The 25,418-nt window shown below is 43.0% G+C and overlaps 1 protein-coding gene across 3 annotated transcripts; it reads left to right on the top strand.

Annotated features, from left to right (window-relative positions):
* Window positions 1-226: 226 nt before the first annotated feature.
* slc25a48 (solute carrier family 25 member 48) lies at window positions 227-17,705 on the top strand. Of its 3 annotated transcripts, XM_046325212.1 has the most exons (8): window positions 227-415; window positions 6,373-6,416; window positions 7,189-7,260; window positions 7,967-8,219; window positions 9,659-9,949; window positions 15,197-16,248; window positions 16,983-17,131; window positions 17,188-17,705. In XM_046325212.1, the coding sequence occupies exons 1-7, from the start codon at window positions 370-372 to the stop codon at window positions 17,085-17,087; spliced, it is 1,863 nt and encodes a 620-aa protein (XP_046181168.1). In that variant the 5' UTR covers window positions 227-369; the 3' UTR covers window positions 17,088-17,131; window positions 17,188-17,705. The 3 variants fall into 3 exon arrangements, with proteins under 3 accessions (XP_046181168.1, XP_046181169.1, XP_046181167.1); XM_046325213.1 differs by having other exon boundaries at window positions 16,115-16,248; window positions 16,983-17,705; XM_046325211.1 differs by having other exon boundaries at window positions 16,983-17,705.
* Window positions 17,706-25,418: the final 7,713 nt, after the last annotated feature.

Here is a 25,418-nt window from a genome sequence, read left to right as displayed (position 1 = left end):
GTTTGTTTAGCATAGCCCGGTGTCCCGTTTTAGGAGATTCCATTTCTCCTGACGTTAAAACTCTACTACCGGGGCACCGGACCATGCAAAACGAACATGCCCATTGTTTTGAGACCGCAAATGCTGTACAGAAATCCTAGATGCTGATTGGTTTAGAGACGTCCAATCCCTCTCAACGTTTTTATGTTTACTGATCCTCCTACACCTATCTAGAGGTTTACAAAGATGCTTGGAAAGTACATTTGTTTTACTTTGTTTCTACCCGGCGAGTCTGTATCGACTTTCGATTCCAGACAATTAAGATTTCTGCTCACAAGTGACTGACTGGTGACAGTGACAAAAGAAGAGGTATATTAAGAGCATCCAAAAATGAATTGTTTTCATTTAGATGACTTCCTTGCAGGGTGGATTGGAGGTGAGTGTCCGTTATTTTTTAACTAGTCAATTAGCTGTAGAATTTGAGATGAGTTTGGGATAGAGCACGTGTTGGACATTTGTATGTCGATTTGGTTTGTTTGTGTGTTAGAAAATAAACGTGTGTTTTTCATTTGAATACATTTGCTATGTTTGTTTAACCCTAGGCCTATTTTCATCTATGTTCTATTATAAATTTTTTAAATGAATCATTGGAACGAAGTTTAAACAATGGGAAGCAGACACACAGTTTCCTAATGTAATTGCCCACATAGCGCTTGACATGTTATCATTTTGATCAAACACTTAAAACGGGAGTTAATAATTAAATTAACAGTTCCAACACGTTTGACTATTTAGTTTAAGAAGTCTTCCTTTTCTATATTCTACTTCTGCAAGGCGCGCTATCTGAACGACCAGTAAAGGGGTACAGTAGTTTCACATTACATAATGCTATCTGTGGAATGCTGTAGCTTGTTCTCACTCTTCAATGCCTGTTATTCGCCTATAGGCAGACTACTGTAGTTATGAACATTATCGGCCTACGTTTGTTTGTTTGTTTGTTTTTGAAAATGTTGAGTCAAAATTATCCCGAAACAGAGGTAGAGCTGTGGTTGTGTTTTTAAAATGCTGTTGAGACTGTCTGGCGGGACATGATTCTCCCAGTTCTCTCCGTACTTCGCTGAAATCTGTGGTACTATAGTTGTATTGTCTGAGGAGGGTTGGATGTTCTAGGCAGTGTGTCACTAAAACAACATTATGTTGTTATTATCTCTCCCTCTATCTCACTCGCTTTCAATTCAATTTGCCTTATTGGCATGACGTAACAATGGACATCTTGCCAAAGCGTACTTTGGCGATTAAGTGATACATTTGCGATATTAACATAATAATAATAATAATAATCAATACTGTCAACGGGACAATCAGTAACAACAATATTCAAGGGTTAAAATAACCATACAATCGACAATAACATCAAGGACATGTGCAGGCAGGTTGGTTGGTCTGTCAGACACTGTCCCTCGTTTTATGGCAGGCAGCAATGTAGTGTGCTGCCAACCCACAGCTCTCTGCGTCCTCCCCCAACAGGACGGGTAGCCTGTTGTCATCAGAGAGGTCTTTGAAACTTTGAATAAGGGTTTTACATTTGGGGTAATTACACTCATTGTTCTATATTTTTGAAATTTTGTTAGGAAATGCAGTTCTGTCACAGGATCAGCTGTGGTGCATGGCTGTAGTCGCTGAGCCTGTACTTTGTCAAGGTTTTCCTACGGTTTTGATCAGTAACCTTGGTCAAATAGTTTGCCACGGTGTACTGTCGATTTAGGGCGATATAGCGCTGCATTTTTATTTCTGCTTATGTTTCCCAATAGGTAATATAGTTGTGTTTTGACTGTTGTATTTTATTCTGATTGATTCGATGTTCTGGTCCTGAGACTTCAGTGTGTTAATAGAACAGATTTGTGAACTCAGCCCCAGGACCAGCTGGATGAGGGGACTCTTTTCTTTGCTCAGCTCTTGGCATTGCAGGGCTTGGTAATGATATGAGAGGGTGTCACTGTATTTGAGATGTTTCCAAAATGTAATTGCTCTATTTTGAGTTTTTCTTATTATCAAATCAAATTGTATTGGTCAAATACACATGGTTAGCAGATGTTATTGCGAAATGCTTGTGCTTCTAGTTCTGACAGTGCAGCAATATCTAACATGTAATCTAACAATTCCACAACAAATACCTAATACACACAAATCTAAGTAAAGGAATGGAATAAAATAAATAAATATATGTATGAGCAACAACCATTAGTGGATATTGGCCTAATTCTGCCCTGCATGTATTGTTTGTAGTTGTCCTCTGGACATGTAGGAGACTCTTATAGAACTCTGCATGCAGGGTTTCAATGGGGTGTTTGTCCCGTAGGGTAAAATCTTGTTTTGCAAGTGGACCCCACACATTCACTGCCATGAAGTGCAATTGGTTCAATGACACATTTAAATTCGATTTAGGCTATTTTAATAAGTATTTTGATTTTAATTAGCTTTTTAATTGCGTAGAATGTCCTGCATGCTTTCTTTCAATTCAATTTCAATTTAGGGGCTTTATTGGCTTGGGAAACATATGTTAACATTGCCAAAGCAAGTAAAATAGATAATAAACCATATGAATTAACAGTAAACATTACACTCACAAAAGTATAAAGACATTTCAAATGTCATATTATGTGGAAATTGTTGAAGTTAAAAAGGGAAAATAAATAAACATAAATATAGGTTGTATTTACAATGGTGTTTGTTCTTCACTGGTTGCCCTTGTGGCAAGAGGTCACACATCTTGCTGCTGTGATGGCACATTGTGGCATTTCCCCCAGTAGCAATGGGTGTTCATCAAAATTGGGTTTGTTTTCAAATTCTTTGTGTATCTGTGTAATCTGAGAGATATATGCGTCTCTAATATGGTCATACATTTGGCAGGATGTTAGGAAGTGCAGCTTAGTTTCCACCTCATTTTGTGGGCAGTGAGCACATATCCTGTCTTCTCTTGAGAGTCAGGTCTGCCTTTGGTGGCCTTTCTCAATAGCAAGGCTATGCTCACCGAGTCTGTACATAGTCTAAGCTTTCCTTAAGTTTGGGTCAGTTACAGTGGTCAAGTATTCTGCCACTGTGTACTCTCTATTTAGTGCTAAAACGGCAATCTAATTTGCTCAATTCTATTGTTTATTGTTTCAAATGTGGCAAGTAATTATCTTTTTGTTTTCTCATGATTCGGTTGGGTCTAATTGTGTTGCTGTCCTGGGGTGTTTGTGTTTGTGAACAGAGCTCCAGGACCAGCTTGCTTAGGGGACTTTTCCAGGTTCATCTTTCTGTAGGTGATGGCTTTGATATTGAACGTTTGGGAATCGCTTCCATTTAGGTGGTTGTAGAATTTAACGGCTGTTCTGGATTTTGATCATTATCAGCCTAATTTTGCTCTGCATGCCTTATTTGGTGTTTTTGCCAATTTTAACCGCACACTTGTTGTTTGTGTACATGGATTTTATAATGTTGTATGTTTTTTCCCCAACACCACTTTCCATCAGTTTGTATTGCAGACCCTCATGCCAAATTGAGTCAAAGGCTTTTTTGAAATCAACAAATAATGACAAGACTTTGCCTTTGTCTTGGTTTGTTTGTTTGTTAATTAGGGTGTGCAGGGTGAATACGTGGTCTGTCATACGGTAATTTGGTAAAAAGTCAAATTGACATTTGGTCAGTACATTGTTTTCACTGAAGAAATGTACAAGTCTGCTGTTAATGATAATGCAGAGGATTTTCCCAAGGTTACTGTTGATGTATATCCCACGGTAGTTATTCGGGTCAAATTTGTCTCCACTTTTGTGGATTGGGGTGATCAGTCCTTGGTTCCAAATATTGGAGAAGATGCCAGAGCTAAGGATGATGCTAAAGAGTTTAAGTATAGCCAATTGGAATTTGTTGTCTGTATATTTGATCATTTCATTGAGGATACCATCAACACCACAGGCTTTTTTGGGTTGGAGGGTTTGTATTTTGTCCTGTAGCTCATTCAATGTAATTAGAGAATCCAGTGGGTTCTGGACGTCTTTAATAGTTGATTCTGAGATGTGTATTTGATCATGTAAATGTTTTTGCTGTTTGTTCTTTGTTAAAGGGCCAAAGTGGTTTATCAATACATCTCCATTTTGGATAGATAACTCTTCGTGTTGTTGTTCGTTTAGTGTTTTCCAATTTTCCCAGAAGTGGTTACATTGAGCTGATTTCTGACGTGCTGTTCCATCTTTTTCCATAACATATTTCTGTATTGTTTTAGTGACCATAGTGAAGGCATTTTCTGGGTTGGATAGGTTTCTCAATTTCTTTCTTAGGTTTTTGCGTTCTTCATCAAACCATTTGTCAATGTTAATTTTCTTCGGTTCTGTGTGTGTTTCTCTCTTTCACCCTCACTCTCTCTCCCACCGCTCTCTTTCACTCTCTCTCCCGCACTTTCTTTCACTGTCTCTCCCCCGCTCTCTTTCACTGTCTCTCCCCCCTCTCTCTTTCACCCTCACTCTCTCTCCCCCGCTCTCTTTCACTGTCTCTCTCCCCCGCTCTCTTTCACTGTCTCTCCCCCTCTCTCTTTCACCCTCACTCTCTCTCCCCCTCTCTCTTTCACTGTCTCTCCCCCTCTCTCTTTCACCCTCACTCTCTCTCCCCCGCTCTCTTTCACTGTCTCTCTCCCCCTCTCTCTTTCACTGTCTCTCCCCCTCTCTCTTTCACCCTCACTCTCTCTCCCCCGCTCTCTTTCACTGTCTCTCCCCCTCTCTCTTTCACCCTCACTCTCTCTCCCCCTCTCTCTTTCACTGTCTCTCCCCCTCTCTCTTTCACCCTCACTCTCTCTCCCCCGCTCTCTTTCACTGTCTCTCTCCCCCGCTCTCTTTCACTGTCTCTCTCCCCCTCTCTCTTTCACTGTCTCTCTCCCCCTCTCTCTTTCACTGTCTCTCTCCCCCTCTCTCTTTCACTGTCTCTCTCCCCCTCTCTCTTTCACTGTCTCTCTCCCCCTCTCTCTTTCACTGTCTCTCTCCCCTCTCTCTTTCACTGTCTCTCTCCCCCGCTCTCTTTCACCCTCACTCTCTCTCCCCCCGCTCTCTTTCACTGTCTCTCCCCCTCTCTCTTTCACCCTCACTCTCTCTCCCCGCTCTCTTTCACTGTCTCTCCCCCTCTCTCTTTCACCCTCACTCTCTCTCCCCTCTCTCTTTCACCCTCTCTCTCCCCCGCTCTCTTTCACTGTCTCTCCCCCTCTCTCTTTCACCCTCACTCTCTCTCCCCGCTCTCTTTCACTGTCTCTCCCCCTCTCTCTTTCACCCTCACTCTCTCTCCCCCGCTCTCTTTCACTGTCTCTCCCCCCGCTCTCTTTCACCCTCTCTCTCTCCCCCTCTCTCTTTCACCCTCTCTCTCCCCCGCTCTCTTTCACTGTCTCTCCCCCTCTCTCTTTCACCCTCACTCTCTCTCCCCGCTCTCTTTCACTGTCTCTCCCCCTCTCTCTTTCACCCTCACTCTCTCTCCCCTCTCTCTTTCACTCTCTCTCTCCCCCGCTCTCTTTCACTGTCTCTCCCCCCACTCTCTTTCACTTCTCTCCCCCCACTCTCTTTCACTGTCTCTCCCCCCACTCTCTTTCACTCTCACTGTCTCTCCCCCTCTCTCTTTCACTGTCTCTCCCCCCCTCTCTTTCACTCTCACTGACTCTCCCCCCTCTCTCTTTCACTCTCTCTCCCCCCACTCTCTCTTTCACTCTCACTGACTCTCCCCCTCTCTCTTTCACTCTCACTGACTCTCCCCCTCTCTCTTTCACTGTCTCTCCCCCCACTCTCTTTCCTCTCTCTCCCCCACTCTCTTTCACTGTCTCTCCCCCCACTCTCTTTCACTCTCACTGTCTCTCCCCCCTCTCTTTCACTCTCACTGACTCTCCCCCCTCTCTCTTTCACTCTCACTGACTCTCCCCCTCTCTCTTTCACTCTCTCTCCCCCTCTCTCTTTCACTCTCACTGTCTCTCCCCCCACTCTCTTTCACTCTCACTGTCTCTCCCCCTCTCTCTTTCACTCTCCCCCCTCTCTCTTTCACTCTCTCTCCCCCCTCTCTCTTTCACTCTCACTGTCTCTCCCCCCACTCTCTTTCACTCTCACTGTCTCTCCCCCTCTCTCTTTCACTCTCTCTCCTCCCCTCTCTCTTTCACTCTCACTGACTCTCCCCCCTCTCTCTTTCACTCTCTCTCTCTCCCCTCTCTCTTTCACTCTCACTGACTCTCCCCCCTCTCTCTTTCACTCTCACTGACTCTCCCCCGCTCTCTCTTTCACTCTCACTGACTCTCCCCCGCTCTCTTTCACTGTCTCCCCCCCCTCTCTTTCACCCCTATCTATCCCTTCTCACTCCTCTAAATGTGGTTTCCATCTGTTTTTCCAATAGGAGCTTCCAGTGTTATTGTGGGTCATCCTCTGGACACAGTCAAGGTACATGAGGACACAGTTCAACACATAAAGGACTGGTTTCCCAGACACTGATCAAGCCGAGCCTTGAACTGAAAGGACATTCTCTGTTTAGCTTGAGCTTAAGTTCAGGTTTAGGCTTAATCTGTGTACAGGAAACTGTCCGATGAGGTTTAAACAGTGGAGGCTGCTGAGTTGAGGAAGGCCCATAATAATGGCTGGAACAACACAATTGGAATGGAATCAAACACCTGGAAACCATGGAGACCATGTGTTTGATAACATTCCACTCCAGCCATTACCACCAGCCCATCTTCCCAATTAAGGTGCCACCAACCTACTGTGGGTTTAAATCAGGGATTGACATTAAGGTCTGAAAAGCACACACAAATGCCTTACATTGTCTCTTTCATTTAAACTATGGAGGAGAACCAGGCAGATCAATGCCTGCAGTTTCGTTGCTGCCAGTAAAAAAAAAAGATCTAGATTTTTTTTTTAATGCCCAGTGGGGGGTAACCTCCGAGCAGGCTCAATTTGCATAACTGTTCAGTCCACTTGCTCTAGGCAATAGATCAACCCTTAATGTCAAACCTTGTTTTTTTTTTACCAAACATGCAATATTACTGTATCTGTACATACACAGTTACCATTTAGAGGGCTATAGGCCTGCAGTAACATTAAAACCTGTTAGCACGCATCACCTAGCCTACATGCTGTAGATTGTGTAGGCCGTTGTTTGATGTAGGAGGAATGTTGAGGGTCTTATCATATCCCATTCTATGATTCTACCCAACAGACTCGTTTACAAGCTGGGCAAGGATACAAAAACACCCTTCACTGTGTCCTCCAAATCTACAGAAAGGAAACGGTTAGTGATTAACTAGTTGTTACTTATATTTCTTATTCGTATTATTTTGTTTTTACTACATTGTTGGTTAGGGGCTTGTAAGTAAGCATTTCCCTGTAAAGGTCTACCGACCTACACCTGTTGTATTCAGGCACATGTGACTCATATTATTTGATTTGTCACTACTCTTGTAGTCTAAATGAAATATAGGCCATTTAGCAGACACTTTCTTATTCAAAGCAATTTTCAGTCATGCGAACATGGACATTTTGTGTGTGGTCTCAAAGGGAATGGAACCCAGATAAAGCCATGGGATAATATTTGGCATGAGAAACCATTTGTCGTCGTTGTATGAGTATGGTTTCCGTTAGAACATGGACATAAGTGTCAGCCTCGACAACTACTGTAAAAGTTCATTAATAATATCCTATATTCAACTCACACTCTCACCTGTAGATTATACTTTAGGCCTAGCTGTGACAGTTCTGGAATGGAAAAAATTTGACTTTTGAAGCAACTGTGCTTTTGTTTTATAAAAAATGATTGTGCCTTGCTGTGAATACTCCCTCTGTACTGGGGGGGGGGGGAGAAAAACCTGGAAAGAAGCGGAGGGCGCTCTGGGAGAAAGAGAATGCTTAAAGCTGCCAAAGGCCACGTGGTATACTGGGACCCAGGCCTTCTGCAAAACAAATTGTTCCATAAAACCTCTAATTTTTCTTCCACCTAGATCGCTGGCTTCTTCAAGGGTCTCTCCTTCCCACTGGCCAGCATCACCGTGTATAACTCAGTGGTGTTTGGATTCTTCAACAACACACAGAGGGTTATAAGCAAGTTCCGCCATGGTGACGAGAGACAGTCGTGTGGTATGCTGGACATGACCCTGGCCAGCATGTTGACAGGTCTGATGTCAGTGGGACTCGGAGCTCCGGTCGACTTAGTTAAGATAAGACTGCAGATGCAGACTCTGCCCTGTCTAGCAGGTAAAGTCAAAGCCCAATGCAACATTATATAACATTCTACAGGTATTTCCTTTAGTACAACTACCCTTCAGACCATTCTAGAAGGTATTTCCTTTAGTACAACTACCCTTCAGACCATTCTAGAAGGTATTTCCTTTAGTACAACTACCCTTCAGACCATTCTAGAAGGTATTTCCTTTAGTACAACTACCCTTCAGACCATTCTAGAAGGTATTTCCTTTAGTACAACTACCCTTCAGACCATTCTAGAAGGTATTTCCTTTAGTACAACTACCCTTCAGACCATTCTAGAAGGTATTTCCTTTAGTACAACTACCCTTCAGACCATTCTAGAAGGTATTTCCTTTAGTACAACTACCCTTCAGACCATTCTAGAAGGTATTTCCTTTAGTACAACTACCCTTCAGACCATTCTAGAAGGTATTTCCTTTAGTACAACTACCCTTCAGACCATTCTAAAAGGTATTTCCTTTAGTACAACTACCCTTCAGACCATTCTAGAAGGTATTTCCTTTAGTACAACTACCCTTCAGACCATTCTAAAAGGTATTTCCTTTAGTACAACTACCCTTCAGACCATTCTAGCAGGTATTTCCTTTAGTACAACTATCCTTCAGACCATTCTAGAAGGTATTTCCTTTAGTACAACTATCCTTCAGACCATTCTAGAAGGTATTTCCTTTAGTACAACTACCCTTCAGACCATTCTAGCAGGTACAGCGCCTATAGTTCCCATGGGTTTAGACAGCTCATTTTAGTGGAACTTTACTCAGAGGTCTAGATTTGAACAGAACAGAATAAATTGACAATTCAACGAACCAGGGAAAACGATTATTTTGCCTATTCTGATTCAGTTTTAGTTTTCCAACAAGCCATTCATATTTCACACAGCAAGCAACTCAGACGAGCTAGCTTGAGATGATAAATCCCGTGGATTGTAACCAGCTCACTTAAAGGTTGATAAAACTAAAAGGCGTTATAAATCACCTGTCAGTCACTGTTTTGAAGACGGAAACTGCTGCACCTTTTTTTGTATATGGCGAAGTACCACGCGTCCATGTGTGTTGCCCCATCGATCTTTATGGTGCCTACAATATAGGGCATAATAGATGGGTTAAATGTTGACCATCACCTGTTGTTCTGGTATATAGTTAAAGCCTCCTTCCCCCTAAGGGGTGACAGGGTAGCCTAGTGGTTAGAGCGTTGGACTAGTAACCGCAAGGTTGCAAGTTCAAACCCCCCGAGCTGACAAGGTACAAATCTGTCGTTCTGCCCCTAGGCCGTCATTGAAAATAGGAATTTGTTCTTAACTGACTTGCCTAGTAAAAAGGTAAAAAATAAATAAAAGGTTGACCCATAGTTTGGATTGTCTTCCTGCATGAGTGATCAATAAAGGGAAGTAGAATCTAATCATTGTTTTGAATCCTTGTGTATTTTAGAGAACCTGGACCTCGCCGGGACGACCGGAAACGTGAACGGTAACGTCGCCGTGCGCTCCGTGACTCTCCAGGGCCAGCCGACCTACAGAGGGCCCATCCACTGCATCAGCTCCATACTGCGGACCGAGGGGATCCGGGGGCTTTACAGAGGAGCCGCGGCCATGGTCCTGAGAGACGTCCCTGGGTACACGCTGTACTTCATCCCCTATGCGTTGTTCCGTCGCTGGCTATCCCCTGAAGGGAGGTCATCACCTCATCCCTGTACTGTATGGGTGTCTGGAGGACTGGCAGGTAACTGGAAGGTGTTTACGGAAGGATTATAATGTTACTGTTGTGATTGGTGGAAGCAAATTTGAAAGTAACCTTTAGGTCAGATAAAGGAGCATTCTGTTGAAACCGCGGCCTCGATTTGGTTTCCACTAGGCCAGAGAATGTACTAGTGGAGGGTTGTTAGGCCCAATAATAAATCAAACCCACAATCATGACATTGCTAGCAGGGCTGTAACCAGGTTTGAGTTTTAGTCTACCGCCTTCCGGACCTCACTATCTCATCGTTGTCGGGGATCAGGCCTAACACTGTTGTCTTCAGCAAACTTAATGATGGTGTTGGAGTCGTGCATGGCCATGCAGTCATGGGTGAACAGGGAGTACAGGATGGGACTAAGCACTCACCCCTGAGGGGCCCCCATGTTGAGGATCAGCGTGGCAGATGTGTTGTTGCCTACCCTCACCACCTCGGGGCGGCCCGTCAAGAAGTCCAGGATCCAGTTTCAGAGGGAGGTGTTTAGTCCCAGGGTCCTTAGCTTAGTGATGAGCTTAGAGGGCACTATGGTGTTGAACAGCACTATAGTCAATGAACAGCATTCTCACGTAGGTGTTCCTTTTGTCCAGGTGGGAAAAGGCAGTGTGGAGTGCGATTTGAGATTGCGTCATCTGTGGATCTATTGGGGCGATATGCGAATTGGAGTGGGTCTAGGGCAGGGGTGCCCAACCCTCTTCCTGGAGATCTACTGTCCTGTAGGTTTTCAATCCAACCCTAGTTTAGCAAATCTGATTCAGCTAGTTAAGGTCTTGTTGAGCCGCTAGTAAGTAGAATCAGGTGTGTTAAATTACATTTGGACTGAAAACCCACAGGACGGTAGATCTCCAGGAAGAGGGTTGGGCAGCTCTGGTCTAAGGTTTTTCCGAGATGAACACCTAGCCTATTCGCTATACAGTTTTAATGGTATACCTCTGAAATATGATAAATGATTCACACTGTCATGTAGCATCAACTGTTCAGTCAGTTGTAAATGCTGAAAATGATCAACTCTTAACATCAATACTGTTCTCTCTCTTGTCAAAATACATAGCATTCACATGTTTGTATTCCTAGGCATTACTAATCAAGCTTCTCACAAACAGACCTCTGTATTATCAGTGATGTAGTGGTTTTTTGTTTTAAAGTTGGGTAATGGGTGAACTATGAACTTCCATCGAGCGAGATGATAAGACGGACAACCACACATAGAGAGGAAAATGTAGGACATTTTTAAGAACTGTTTGCGTGTTGATAGAATTTTAATACGGAATTCAAAAGTACAATGCTTGTCTTTCATAATTTGGTCAGATATACTTGGGAGGTGTAGTGTAAGCGTTTTGTTGCTGGCATGTCATGCCTAAGTTTTTTAATCTTGCCAATGAAAAAAAAAATATTAAAGTAGTTGGCTCTGTCAGTGGGTTTTGTGATGAATGAGCCATCTGATTCAATGAACGATGGCGCTGAGTGTGCCTTTTTCTCCAAATATTGTAATTGAAGGTGCTCCAAATCTTTTTACTATCATTCTTTATGTCAGTTATCTTTGTTTCATAGGGTAGTTATTTATTTTTATTCAGTTTAGTCACATGATTTCTAAATTTGCAGTACGTTTGCCAATAGGTTGTACAGCCAGACTTATTTGCCATTCCTTTTGCCTCATCCCTCTCAACCATACACTTTTTTTTTTAAATTCCTCATCAATCAACAGGGATTTCAGTTTTTTGTCATTTTCTTAATGGATGCATGCTTATTAATAATTGGGATAAGCTATTTCATAAATGTGTTAAGTGCAGTGTCTGTTTGCTCCTCATTACACACCACAGAACAACAAATATTCTTTACATCAACAACATAGGAATTACTACGAAACTTATTCTATGACCTCTTATACACTATATTAGGCCCAGCCTTTGGAACTGTGGTTTTCCTAGATATGGCTATTATATTGTGATCACTACATCCTACGGGTTTGGATACTGCTTTAAAGCAAATATCTGCAGCATTAGTAAAGATGTGATCTGATTTAGTTCCTGTGCTGTTTGTAACTACCCTGGTAGGTTGAAGCTTTTTCCTGAGTGGGCAGCTTGATAAGTCAGTCAGTATTTAAAATCACCCAGAAAATATACTACATAATCAAGCATTTCACACATGTTATCCAGATACTGACTGTTAGCACTTGGTGGTCTATAGCAGCTTCCCACCAGAATGGGCTTAAGAGGTGACAACGATTAATTATGACTACTTCCTTCCATTTGAATGTTCGAGAAAGGTGTTGTTGATTTAATTAGACCATATGGTTCAAGCCTAATTAATGAAAAAAGCATCTAATCAACAATGGCATTAATTTCAATTAACTCTGCAACTCTTCCTACTGTTGACTTGTTTCTGCCACCAGTTTGACCACCAAAACATCGACAACAAACGCATAATGACATAGTAAAATATACATAGTGACATAGTAAAATATACATAGTGACATAGTAAAATATACATAGTGACATAGTAAAATATACATAGTGATTTAGTAAAATATACATAGTGACATAGTGACATAGTAAAATATACATAGTGACATAGTAAAATATACATAATGACATAGTAAAATATACATAGTGACATAGTTACATAGTGACATAGTTACATAGTGACATAGTGACATAGTAAAATATACATAGTGACATAGTTACATAGTGACATAGTAAAATATACATAATGACATAGTAAAATAGACATAGTGACATAGTGACATAGTAAAATATACATAGTTACATAGTGACATAGTAAAATATACATAATGACATAGTAAAATATACATAGTTACATAGTGACATAGTAAAATATACATAGTGACATAGTTACATAGTGACATAGTAAAATATACATAATGACATAGTAAAATATACATAATGACATAGTAAAATATACATAATGACATAGTAAAATATACATAGGGACATAGTAAAATATACATAGTGACATAGTAAAATATACATAGTGACATAGTTACATAGTGACATAGTGACATAGTAAAATATACATAGTTACATAGTGACATAGTAAAATATACATAATGACATAGTAAAATATACATAGTGACAGTTACATAGTGACATAGTAAAATATACATAATGACATAGTAAAATATACATAATGACATAGTAAAATATACATAATGACATAGTAAAATATACATAGGGACATAGTAAAATATACATAGTGACATAGTAAAATATACATAGTGACATAGTTACATAGTGACATAGTGACATAGTAAAATATACATAGTGACAGTCAAATGTACATAGTGATGTAGTAAAATATACATAGTGACGTAGTAAAATATACATAGTGACGTAGTAAAATATACATAGGATATTTCATTCTGAAACTCTCATATTAAACAAAAATTGTATTTAAAAAAAATATATATATTATTTACAATGACGGCCTACACCGACCAAACCCGGGCCAATTGTGCACAGCCCTACGGGGATCCCAATCACGGCTGGTTGTGATACTGCCTTGATTCGAACCAAGGTGTCTATTGTGACGTCTCTAGCATTTACATTTAAGTCATTTAGCAGACGCTCTTATCCAGAGCGACTTACAAATTGGTGCATTCACCTTATGACATCCAGTGGAACAGTCACTTTACAATAGTGCATCTAAATCTTAAAGGGGGGGGGGTGAGAAGGATTACTTATCCTATCCTAGGTATTCCTTAAAGAGGTGGGGTTTCAGGTGTCTCCGGAAGGTGGTGATTGACTCCGCTGTCCTGGCGTCGTGAGGGAGTTTGTTCCACCATTGGGGGGCCAGAGCAGTGCCTTAGATCGCTGCGCCACTCGGGAGCCTTTCACTAAGTTGATGTTTTATATTTAGACGTTTTACAGCTTCGTCATTCTGTTTTCTATTTTAAATCATCTTATTTAATTATATTGTGATACGGCCACACAGAGGGAGGGCAAGACATAATTACAGACATCTGTGATAAGTACTCGAAGGGCCACTAGATGTCTTGTGATATATTTCAAGGATTTGATGAATTCTAAAATAATTCTGGTAGTTTTACACTCCTTTTACAACTGTAGTTCTCAATAAGTGAAGGTCTGATGTTTTTGGTCAAATAAAATATGTTTGTGTGGAAAGCAACCAGGAGAGGACAAATGGGATTTTTTAATAGATTAGAACAGAAGGGACAAGCTTCTATTCCCACTGAAAGGTGACTTCCTAGCAGTGTGTCTCAAAAACCGACCAGTTCAATGTATCTCAGCACAGATTTCAAAAACCGACCAGTTCAGTGTGTTTTAAAGAAACATCTTGACGTTTTACAAAATGTAATTGGCTGTTTTTAAGAATGTAATTGCAATCCATTTTTTTATACTTTTTTTATAACCTTTATTTAACTAGGCAAGTCAGTTAAAGAATAAATTATTATTTTCAATGACGGCCTAGGAACAGCGGGTTAACTGCTTGTTCAGGGGCAGAATGACAGATTTGTACCTTGTCAGCTCAGGGATTTGAACTTGCAACCTTGCGGTTACTAGTCCAACGCTCTAACCACTAGGCTACCCTGTAAATCATCTGGGTTGATGTAATCTGATTATGTAATCTCTGTTACATGTAATCTGTCAGTACACAAAACTGGTTGTACCTCTATGGTAGCTACACTCTTAACTGAGTGCTATAGTCTTCTCTACCACCAAATGATTTATTATTATTATTTGTATTACATATAAAGCTTTGCTGACTGGAACATGCCCTGATTGTAGCCAAAGCCTGTGTTACAAGGACCTTCTAAAACATTATAGATCAATTCTGTTGCTACATGCTAAAGTACATCACTGTAGCCAAAGCCTGTTACAAGGACTATCTAAAACATTACAGATCAACTATGTTGCTACATGCTAATGTAAATCATGGTAGCCTAAGCCTGTTACAAGGACCTTCTAAATCATTATAGATCAACTCTGTTGCTACATGCTAAAATACATCACTGTAGCCAAAGCCTGTTACAAGGACTATCTAAAACATGATAAATCAACTCTGTTGCTACATGCTAATGTACATCACTGTAGCCAAAGCCTGTTTTACAAGGACTTTCACTGTAGCCAAAGCCTGTTACAAGGACTTTCACTGTAGCCAAAGCCTGTGTTACAAGGACCTTCTAAATCATTATAGATCAACTCTGTTGCTACATGCTAAAGTACATCTCCTGACCTCTGACATGTTTCTGTCTACAGGTTCTATCTCGTGGGTCACGGCTACTACAGCTGACATGTTTCTGTCTACAGGTTCTATCTCGTGGGTCACGGCTACCCCAGCTGACGTGTTTCTGTCTACAGGTTCTATCTCGTGGGTCACGGCTACCCCAGCTGACGTGTTTCTGTCTACAGGTTCTATCTCGTGGGTCACGGCTACCCCAGCTGACGTGTTTCTGTCTACAGGTTCTATCTCGTGGGTCACGGCTACCCCAGCTGACGTGTTTCTGTCTACAGGTTCTATCTCGTGGGTCACGGCTACCCCAGCTGACGTGTTTCTGTCTACAGGTTCTATCTCGTGGGTCACGGCTACCCCAGCTGACGTGTTTCTGTCTACAGGTTCTATCTCGTGGGTCACGGCTACCCCAGCTGACGTGTTTCTGTCTACAGGTTCTATCTCGTGGGTCACGGCTACCCCAGCTGACGTGTTTCTGTCTACAGGTTCTATCTCGTGGGTCACGGCTACCCCAGCTGACGTGTTTCTGTCTACAGGTTCTATCTCGTGGGTCACGGCTACCCCAGCTGACGTGTTTCTGTCTACAGGTTCTATCTCGTGGGTCACGGCTACCCCAGCTGACGTGTTTCTGTCTACAGGTTCTATCTCGTGGGTCACGGCTACCCCAGCTGACGTGTTTCTGTCTACAGGTTCTATCTCGTGGGTCACGGCTACCCCAGCTGACGTGTTTCTGTCTACAGGTTCTATCTCGTGGGTCACGGCTACCCCAGCTGACGTGTTTCTGTCTACAGGTTCTATCTCGTGGGTCACGGCTACCCCAGCTGACGTGTTTCTGTCTACAGGTTCTATCTCGTGGGTCACGGCTACCCCAGCTGACGTGTTTCTGTCTACAGGTTCTATCTCGTGGGTCACGGCTACCCCAGCTGACGTGTTTCTGTCTACAGGTTCTATCTCGTGGGTCACGGCTACTCCAGCTGACGTGGTGAAGAGCAGACTACAGGCTGACGCTCTCCACGCTAGGAAATACAGAGGGATTGTCCACTGCGTTGTTCAGAGCTACAAGACCGAGGGGATACATGTAAGCAAACAGACACACAGTACACACTGGGCCCGTTTCCCGGACTCCCATTAAGTCTGTAGACCTGGACAAAGCAGCACTTTAGGTGAAGATCATTGAACATGCTTCTTTGTCCATGTGTAGGTCTAATCTTTGTATGGGAAACCAGCCCACCGTGTAGTAATTTAACATCGATTCATCAGTACATTTTCATTTGTAAAGTAATACAGTAGCCTGTGGTTTTGGTGTAGCTTTGTGGCAGCATAGATAATTGCCGACACTACTAGTAGCTGCAGGTTTGATTCACGTCAGCTTTTAAAGTTTATACTCCGGTGAACCCAACTCAACATGTCACAAAGGGCGAGACGAGATCTGTTCCAAAGAAAAGTTATTAACTAACTACCAAGGTCGTTCCTAGGTTAAGAGGGAGTTCAAACAGGTTTTGGTCAATTTGTGATGTAACAAAATAGCCAATAGTATTATGTCACACATCCCCCCCCCCCAAGTGACCAGACAGATCTGGTTCAAATGTGTTTTGACAGACAGCGACTGATCATAGACATTTGATCAATACCTGACAATAATTTAACGAGAGAGGCACTTGGCCTGAATAAGCTTGAATAGGTGTTAACCATGTGGTTTCAGCGATTATGTTTGTTTGGTTGGCTGTTATGAACATTAGGATATTAAGTTTTAATTGAATTTCTTTTTCTTATTTTTTTACACGTTATGTAATTATTTCGATCTCTCTCCAGGTCTTTTTCCGCGGAGCCTCCGTGAACGCTATCCGAGGCTTCCCAATGAGTGCCACCATGTTTCTGGGCTACGAACTCTCTCTGCAGTTCTTCAGGGGTCTCTAGTATCTACACAAGGATTATAATGGAGACATTATCTTGACAGTTATCCTCTTGTCCTAGGACACTCCAAATGGTTTCATCAGGAAGATCATTTGAATCCTTGCAAATTGAAAGTAGGGAGTGTCTTGACTTGAGAATTGATCTAGTTGAGAATTATCTGCGCTACTGCCATAATACAATCTATTTATAAAGTGTAAATACTCATTTCTTATATTAAGAAAATATCTTAAATGAAAGTGCCTTACATTAATTGACAAATGTATACATTTAAATATGTTGTGCTATAATATACAGTAACAGTATGCTTAATATAAAGCTGTACTGCAGAAATTAACTCGTTTTAGGACCCAACAGTTAAAACCAGTTCTAACCTCCATAATGATACGCACATGAATCATTATATTTCGTTGGTGCCAGGCTTTTAATTAAACTGTTTAAACTTTGTGATTTGTAAATAAGTATGAGAGAGATTAAATGTCATTCCACAAGGAGGCATAGTTTTGTACATACATTTTTTCTTAAAAGTCATTTTAAAATGTGGGTTTTTTGGGGGGGGGATTCTTGTTACGGACTGTTTCTGTACACTTCTACTTGGAAAATCTAATAAACATATTGTTTCAATTTAAATTTGATCCTTTCTTTGAATCCTCTCCAAAAGTCAGAGTGCTTTCTAAATGACTGCAGTAACCTTAAAGATACTAGGCTGCTGATGTGTGGAACAGTAATCAAGTAAACACGGTCACAAAAACATCAGGGGCCCACAATGTTGGCAGCTTGTTACTGAACGCATGTAGTGGGGCAATGAAGAATCCTTCTGAAGAACCTTATCTCAGGGCTGTGGGTGACTGATAAAGTCAGGTGGCAGGGTGCTTCTGTACAGCTGTCTTTACACTATACAGTAATACAGTGTTTCCCAAACTCTATCCTGGGCCCCCATACCACACAACCCCCACCCCTCACCCCCGTACACGTTTTGAATGAACTGTTGACTACAAACAAGCTCCACTAGAAGGCGCTGTTCTCTAAAAAAAACTTTACAAGCTGATATCCTAGAGCAGGTTTTCAACCTCTGGGACCCCCAGCCAGTCCATATATTTACACTATTCTAGAGTTAGTACCCCTGATTCAACTGAATAAATACCAAGCCCTTGATTAGGTTAAACAGAGGTAACACAGGGCTACAACTAAATTGTGAAATGTCTGGTGGTCCTTGAGAGGTTTGAAAACCAATGTCCTAGAGGACAATAATTATATGAAATACCGCTCTCTATATACACTGTATGACCAAAAGTATGTGGACACCTGCTTGTTGAACATCTCATTCCAAAGTCAAGGGGCATTCATATGGAGTTGTGCCCCCCCCCCCCCCATATGGAGTTGCGTGGCTCACAGTCGGCGATCCAATTCATCCCAAAGGTATTCGATGGGGTTGAGGTCAGGGCTTTGTGAAGGCCAGTCAGTTCCTCAAACTGTTGCCACAATGTTGGAAGCACAGAATTGTCTAGAATGCCATTGTATGCTGTAGCATTAAGATTTAACTGGAACTAAGGGGCCTAGCCCGAACCATTATTCTTCCTCCACCAAACTACAGTTGGCACTATGCATTCAGGCAGGTAGTGTTCTCCTGGCATCCGCCTAACCCAGATTTGTCCGTTGTACTGCCAGATGGTGAAGCTTGATTCATCACTCCAGAGAACGCGTTTCCACTGCTCTAGAGTTACGCCACTCCAGCCGACGCTTGTTATAGCGCATGGTGATCTTGGGCTTGTGTGCGGCAGCTCTGCCATGGAAACCCATTTCATGAAGCTCCTGAACAATAGTTATTGTGCCGACGTTGCTTCCAGAAGCAGTTTGGAACTCTGTAGTGCAACCGAGGACAGATGATTTTTACGAGCTACATGCTTGGGTGTCCCGTTCCGTGAGGTTTTGTGGCCTACCACTTCACAACTTAACGGTTGTTGCTGTTTAGACGTTTCCACTTCGCAATAGCAGCACTTACAGTTGACCGGGGCAGCTCTAGCATGGCAGAAATTTGACGAACTGACTTGTTGGAAAGGTGGCATCCTGTGACGGTGCCACATTGAACGTCACTAAGCTCTTCAGTAAGGCCATTCTCCTGCTAATGTTTGTCTATGGAGATTGCATGGCTGTGTGCCCAACTTTATACACCTGTCGGCAACGGGTGTAGTTGAAATAGCCAAATCCACTAATTTGAAGGGGTGCCCACATACTGTTGTATATATAGTGTATTTTTTCAGACTTCCTCAAAAAAATATATTGTTTTTCACACATGATTTAAATCCAATGTTCCTCCCTCGGACCTCCTCCAATAAGATTTGACAGGAATTGTGGAAACGGGGATGGAGGAAGCAATAATTTGATCGCTAGTAATGTTTGCAGCGAGCCCCTGTGTGGTGTTGTTGGCTCTAGCCCAGTGCATCTGAATGAATGGCCTAGTACCAGTCTGCCCTCTGCCAACTTAACCCATCACCTCAACACGGATCTTCGAGAGAGAGAGGTAGAGAGAGCGGGAGAGAGGTAGAGAGAGAGAGAGAGAGAGAGAGAGAGAGAGAGAGAGAGAGAGAGACTGGTTGGATGGATCTTCGTCAGGTCCCCTGGTTGAAAGGATCTTAACCAGGTCCCCTGGTTGGATGGAAACGTTGCCAATAAAGGCGCCGACAGAGATGGCCGCCTCGCTTCGCGTTCCTAGGAAACTATGCCGTTTTTTTTTGTTTTTTTTACGTGTTATTTCTTACATTAGTACCCCAGGTCATCTTAGGTTTCATTACATACAGTCGAGAAGAACTACTGAATATAAGATCAGCGTCAACTCACCATCAGTACGACCAAGAATATGTTTTTCGCGACGCGGATCCTGTGTTCTGCCTTACAAACAGGACAACGGAATGGATCGCATGCAGCGACCCCAAAAAAACGACTCAGAAAAAGAGGGAAACGAGGCGGTCTTCTGGTCAGACTCCGGAGACGGGCACACCATGCACCACTCCCTAGCATTCCCTCCGCAAGGCTATCAAACAAGCTAAGCGTCAGTACAGAGACAAAGTAGAATCTCAATTCAACGGCTCAGACACGAGACATGTGGCAGGGTCTACAGTCAATCACGGACTACAGGACGAAATCCAGCCCAGTCACGGACCAGGATGTCTTGCTCAATACAGTGCCACTGACACGGCCTGCAACGAAAACATGTGGTCTCTCCTTCACTGCAGCCGAGGTGAGTAAGACATTTAAACGTGTTAACCCTCGCAAGGCTGCAGGCCCAGACGGCATCCCCAGCCGCGCCCTCAGAGCATGCGCAGACCAGCTGGCCGGTGTGTTTACGGACATATTCAATCAATCCCTATACCAGTCTGCTGTTCCCACATGCTTCAAGAGGGCCACCATTGTTCCTGTTCCCAAGAAAGCTAAGGTAACTGAGCTAAACGACTACCGCCCCGTAGCACTCACTTCCGTCATCATGAAGTGCTTTGAGAGACTAGTCAAGGACCATATCACCTCCACCCTACCTGACACCCTAGACCCACTCCAATTTGCTTACCGCCCAAATAGGTCCACAGACGATGCAATCTCAACCACACTGCACACTGCCCTAACCCATCTGGACAAGAGGAATACCTATGTGAGAATGCTGTTCATCGACGACAGCTCGGCATTCAACACCATAGTACCCTCCAAGTTCATCATCAAGCTCGAGACCCTGGGTCTCGACCCCGCCCTGTGCAACTGGGTACTGGACTTCCTGACGGGCCGCCCCCAGGTGGTGAGGGTAGGTAACAACATCTCCTCCCCTCTGATCCTCAACACTGGCGCCCCACAAGGGTGCGTTCTGAGCCCTCTCCTGTACTCCCTGTTCACCCACGACTGCGTGGCCACGCACGCCTCCAACTCAATCATCAAGTTTACGGACGACACAACAGTGGTAGGCTTGATTACCAACAACGACGAGACGGCCTACAGGGAGGAGGTGAGGGCCCTCGGAGTGTGGTGTCAGGAAAATAACCTCACACTCAACGTCAACAAAACTAAGGAGATGATTGTGGACTTCAGGAAGCAGCAGAGGGAACACCCCCCAATCCACATCGATGGAACAGTAGTGGAGAGGGTAGCAAGTTTTAAGTTCCCCGGCATACACATCACAGACAAACTGAATTGGTCCACTCACACAGACAGCATCGTGAAGAAGGCGCAGCAGCGCCTCTTCAACCTCAGGAGGCTGAAGAAATTTGGCTTGTCACCAAAAGCACTCACAAACTTCTACAGATGCACAATCGAGAGCATCCTGGCGGGCTGTATCACCGCCTGGTACGGCAACTGCTCTGCCCTCAACCGTAAGGCTCTCCAGAGGGTAGTGAGGTCTGCACAACGCATCACCGGGGGCAAACTACCTGCCCTCCAGGACACCTACACCACCCGATGTTACAGGAAGGCCATAAAGATCATCAAGGACATCAACCACCTGAGCCACTGCCTGTTCACCCCGCTATCATCCAGAAGGCGAGGTCAGTACAGGTGCATCAAAGCTGGGACCGAGAGACTGAAAAACAGCTTCTATCTCAAGGCCATCAGACTGTTAAACAGCCACCACTAACATTGAGTGGCCGCTGCCAACACACTGACACTGACTCAACTCCAGCCACTTTAATAATGGGAATTGATGGGAATGATGTAAATATATCACTAGCCACTTTAAACAATGCTACCTTATATAATGTTACTTACCCTACATTATTCATCTCATATGCATACGTATATACTGTGCTCTATATCATCGACTGCATCCTTATGTAATACATGTATCACTAGCCACTTTAACTATGCCACTTTGTTTACATACTCATCTTATATGTATATACTGTACTCGATACCATCTACTGTATCTTGCCTATGCTGCTCTGTACCATCACTCATTCATATATCCTTATGTACATATTCTTTATCCCCTTACACTGTGTATAAGACAGTAGTTTAGGAATTGTTAGTTAGATTACTTGTTGGTTATTACTGCATTGTCGGAACTAGAAGCACAAGCATTTCGCTACACTCGCATTAACATCTGCTAACCATGTGTATGTGACAAAAAAATTGATTTGATTTGATTTGGTTATTGGGTGCTAATCAGCAGGTCTTTCTGTCCTTTTCTATGTTACTTTATTAGCCCACAGCACCGATGTCTTTCAGGATGTGTTACTGTTTGACCACTAACTTTTCTATAATATGACATAACAACCAAACAAAGCAAAGGTTACGTTGTCCTTTCTTCAGGTTACATTGTCCTTTCCTCAGGTTACGTTGTCCTTTCCTAAGGTTACATTGTCCTTTCCTCAGGTTACATTGTCCTTTCCTCAGGTTACATTGTCCTTTCCTCAGGTTACGTTGTCCTTTCCTCAGGTTACGTTGTCCTTTCCTCAGGTTACATTGTCCTTTCCTCAGGTTACATTGTCCTTTCCTAAGGTTACATTGTCCTTTCCTAAGGTTACATTGTCCTTTCCTCAGGTTACATTGTCCTTTCCTAAGGTTACATTGTCCTTTCCTCAGGTTACATTGTCCTTTCCTCAGGTTACATTGTCCTTTCCTAAGGTTACATTGTCCTTTCCTCAGGTTACGTTGTCCTTTCCTCAGGTTACATTGTCCTTTCCTCAGGTTACATTGTCCTTTCCTAAGGTTACATTGTCCTTTCCTAAGGTTACATTGTCCTTTCCTCAGGTTACGTTGTCCTTTCCTAAGGTTACATTGTCCTTTCCTCAGGTTACATTGTCCTTTCCTAAGGTTACATTGTCCTTTCCTCAGGTTACGTTGTCCTTTCCTCAGGTTACGTTGTCCTTTCCTCAGGTTACGTTGTCCTTTCCTAAGGTTACATTGTCCTTTCCTCAGGTTACATTGTCCTTTCCTCAGGTTACGTTGTCCTTTCCTAAGGTTACATTGTCCTTTCCTAAGGTTACATTGTCCTTTCCTCAGGTTACGTTGTCCTTTCCTCAGGTTACGTTGTCCTTTCCTCAGGTTACGTTGTCCTTTCCTCAGGTTACGTTGTCCTTTCCTCAGGTTACGTTGTCCTTTCCTAAGGTTACATTGTCCTTTCCTCAGGTTACGTTGTCCTTTCCTCAGGTTACATTGTCCTTTCCAGCACAGTTCCAGCAATTATGATGGATGTGTAACCAGGCTGTACAGATGGGCTCAACTCAGTTTGGCTCAGTAGTGGAAGGCAGGGGCGCAACTTTCACTGAGGACAGGTGAAGGTTGCGTGTGTGTGTGTGTCCCACACACGGTTATATCATTGGAATGTGATACAAAACGAGGCAACGGTGTGCTTTAGGACCATGTGGACGCCTCCACATGGTTTGGAGTGTTTATCCGACTGTAAAAAAACACATAGACAAAAAAAAACACTGTTCTACCCATCGTTTGGGAAACACCCTATTTGATCTAATGATTTTTAATGTGTAAAGCTACCATGTTGTATTTGTGTTGCTTTAGAAAATAGACAATGAATTGTCTAGATATACATTGTGATGATAACGTTTCCCTGACAGCCAGGTGTATGTCCTGAAAGAAGAGGCATCTGATAAAACATCAGAGTAATATAAGATCTCCGTGGTTTCAGTTACTACAACGCCAAACAGCTGTAGTTATGGTTACTACGGTAACGTTGTGAACTGGACAAAGACTCAAGAGAGGACAGTAGTAAAACAAAACGATAGGCAATAAAATGGGAATAAAATGGTGAAAGATTAATTTTGTCATCCGTGTGTCAACAGAATCCATGATGACTGGTCTAGACAGAGAGATGGTGCCAGCCAGGGCCGCCATCCGTCCTCCATTGTGTGTGTGTGTGTGTGTGTGTGTGTGTGTGTGTGTGTGTGTGTGTGTGTGTGTGTGTGTGTGTGTGTGTGTGTGTGTGTGTGTGTGTGTGTGTGTGTGTGTGTGCGTGTGTGTGCGTGTGTGTGTGTGTGTGTGCGTGTGTGTCTGCGTGTGTGTCTGCGTGTGTGTCTGCGTGTGTGTCTGCGTGTGTGTCTGCGTGTGTGTGTGTGTCTGCGTGTGTGTGTGTGTCTGCGTGTGTGTGTGTGTCTGCGTGTGTGTGTGTCTGCTTGTGTGTGTGACTGCATGTGTGTGTGTGTGTGTGTGTGTCTGAGTGTGTGTGTGTGTCTGTGTGTGTGTGTGTGTGTCACCATCCCTCCTCCACTGTCATTAACATTTGCTGCAGTCCTGCAGGTACTGACCCATCAACCCACTGTATTAAGGCTACCAGAGACCAAGACCAAGCTTTTAGTCTGTTTCTGAAATGGAACCCTATTCCCTAAATAGTGCACTACTTTTTGACCAGCCCTATGGAACCCTATTCCCTACATAGTGCACTACTTTTTGACCAGCCCTATGGAACCCTACTCCCCACATAGTGCACTACTTTTTGACCAGCCCTATGGAACCCTATTCCCTACATAGTGCACTACTTTAGATCCAAAGCACTATATATGGAATAGGGTGCTATTTCAGACTCCTCCTTAGTTTCAACAGCTTGCCTGAATACATCAAATATTTAAACATCTATATTAGGTTCTATCTCTGGAGGAAATACAGCTGTAGATGGATGGATCTACTAACTACTGTGACCTGATATAACCCTGTAGATGGATGGATCTATTAACTACTGTGACCCTATATAACCCTGTAGATGGATGGATCTACTAACTACTGTGACCTGATATAAGCCTGTAGATGGATGGATCGACTAACTACTGTGACCTGATATAACCCTGTAGATGGATGGATCGACTAACTACTGTGACCTGATATAACCCTCTATCTCTGGAGGACCCACAGTCCTAACTACTGTGACCTGATATAACCCTGTAGATGGATGGATCTACTAACTACTGTGACCTGATATAACCCTGTAGATGGATGGATCTACTAACTACTGTGACCTGATATAACCCTGTAGATGGATGGATCTATTAACTAATGTGACCTAATATAAGCCTGTAGATGGATGGATCTACTAACTACTGTGACCTGATATAAGCCTGTAGATGGATGGATCTACTAACTACTGTGACCTGATATAACCCTGTAGATGGATGGATCTACTAACTACTGTGACCTGATATAAGCCTGTATCTCTGCTGCTCCAGTACAGTACACCCATTGTCCTCTATCCTCCACTACACCCACACGGGCCTCACAGTGTGCACGTGTAACAAACACACAGCTAGCAGAAAGCCGAAGATGTGACAAACACACAGCTAGCACAAAGCAGGAGATGTGACAAACACACAGCTAGCACAAAGCAGGAGATGTGACAAACACACAGCTAGCACA

The sequence above is a fragment of the Oncorhynchus gorbuscha genome, linkage group LG23 (genome assembly GCF_021184085.1).
Source record: "Oncorhynchus gorbuscha isolate QuinsamMale2020 ecotype Even-year linkage group LG23, OgorEven_v1.0, whole genome shotgun sequence".
NCBI classification, from domain to species: Eukaryota; Metazoa; Chordata; class Actinopteri; order Salmoniformes; family Salmonidae; genus Oncorhynchus; species Oncorhynchus gorbuscha.
Note: the sequence above shows the minus strand (reverse complement) of the source record. Positions and strands in the feature narration are given on the sequence as shown.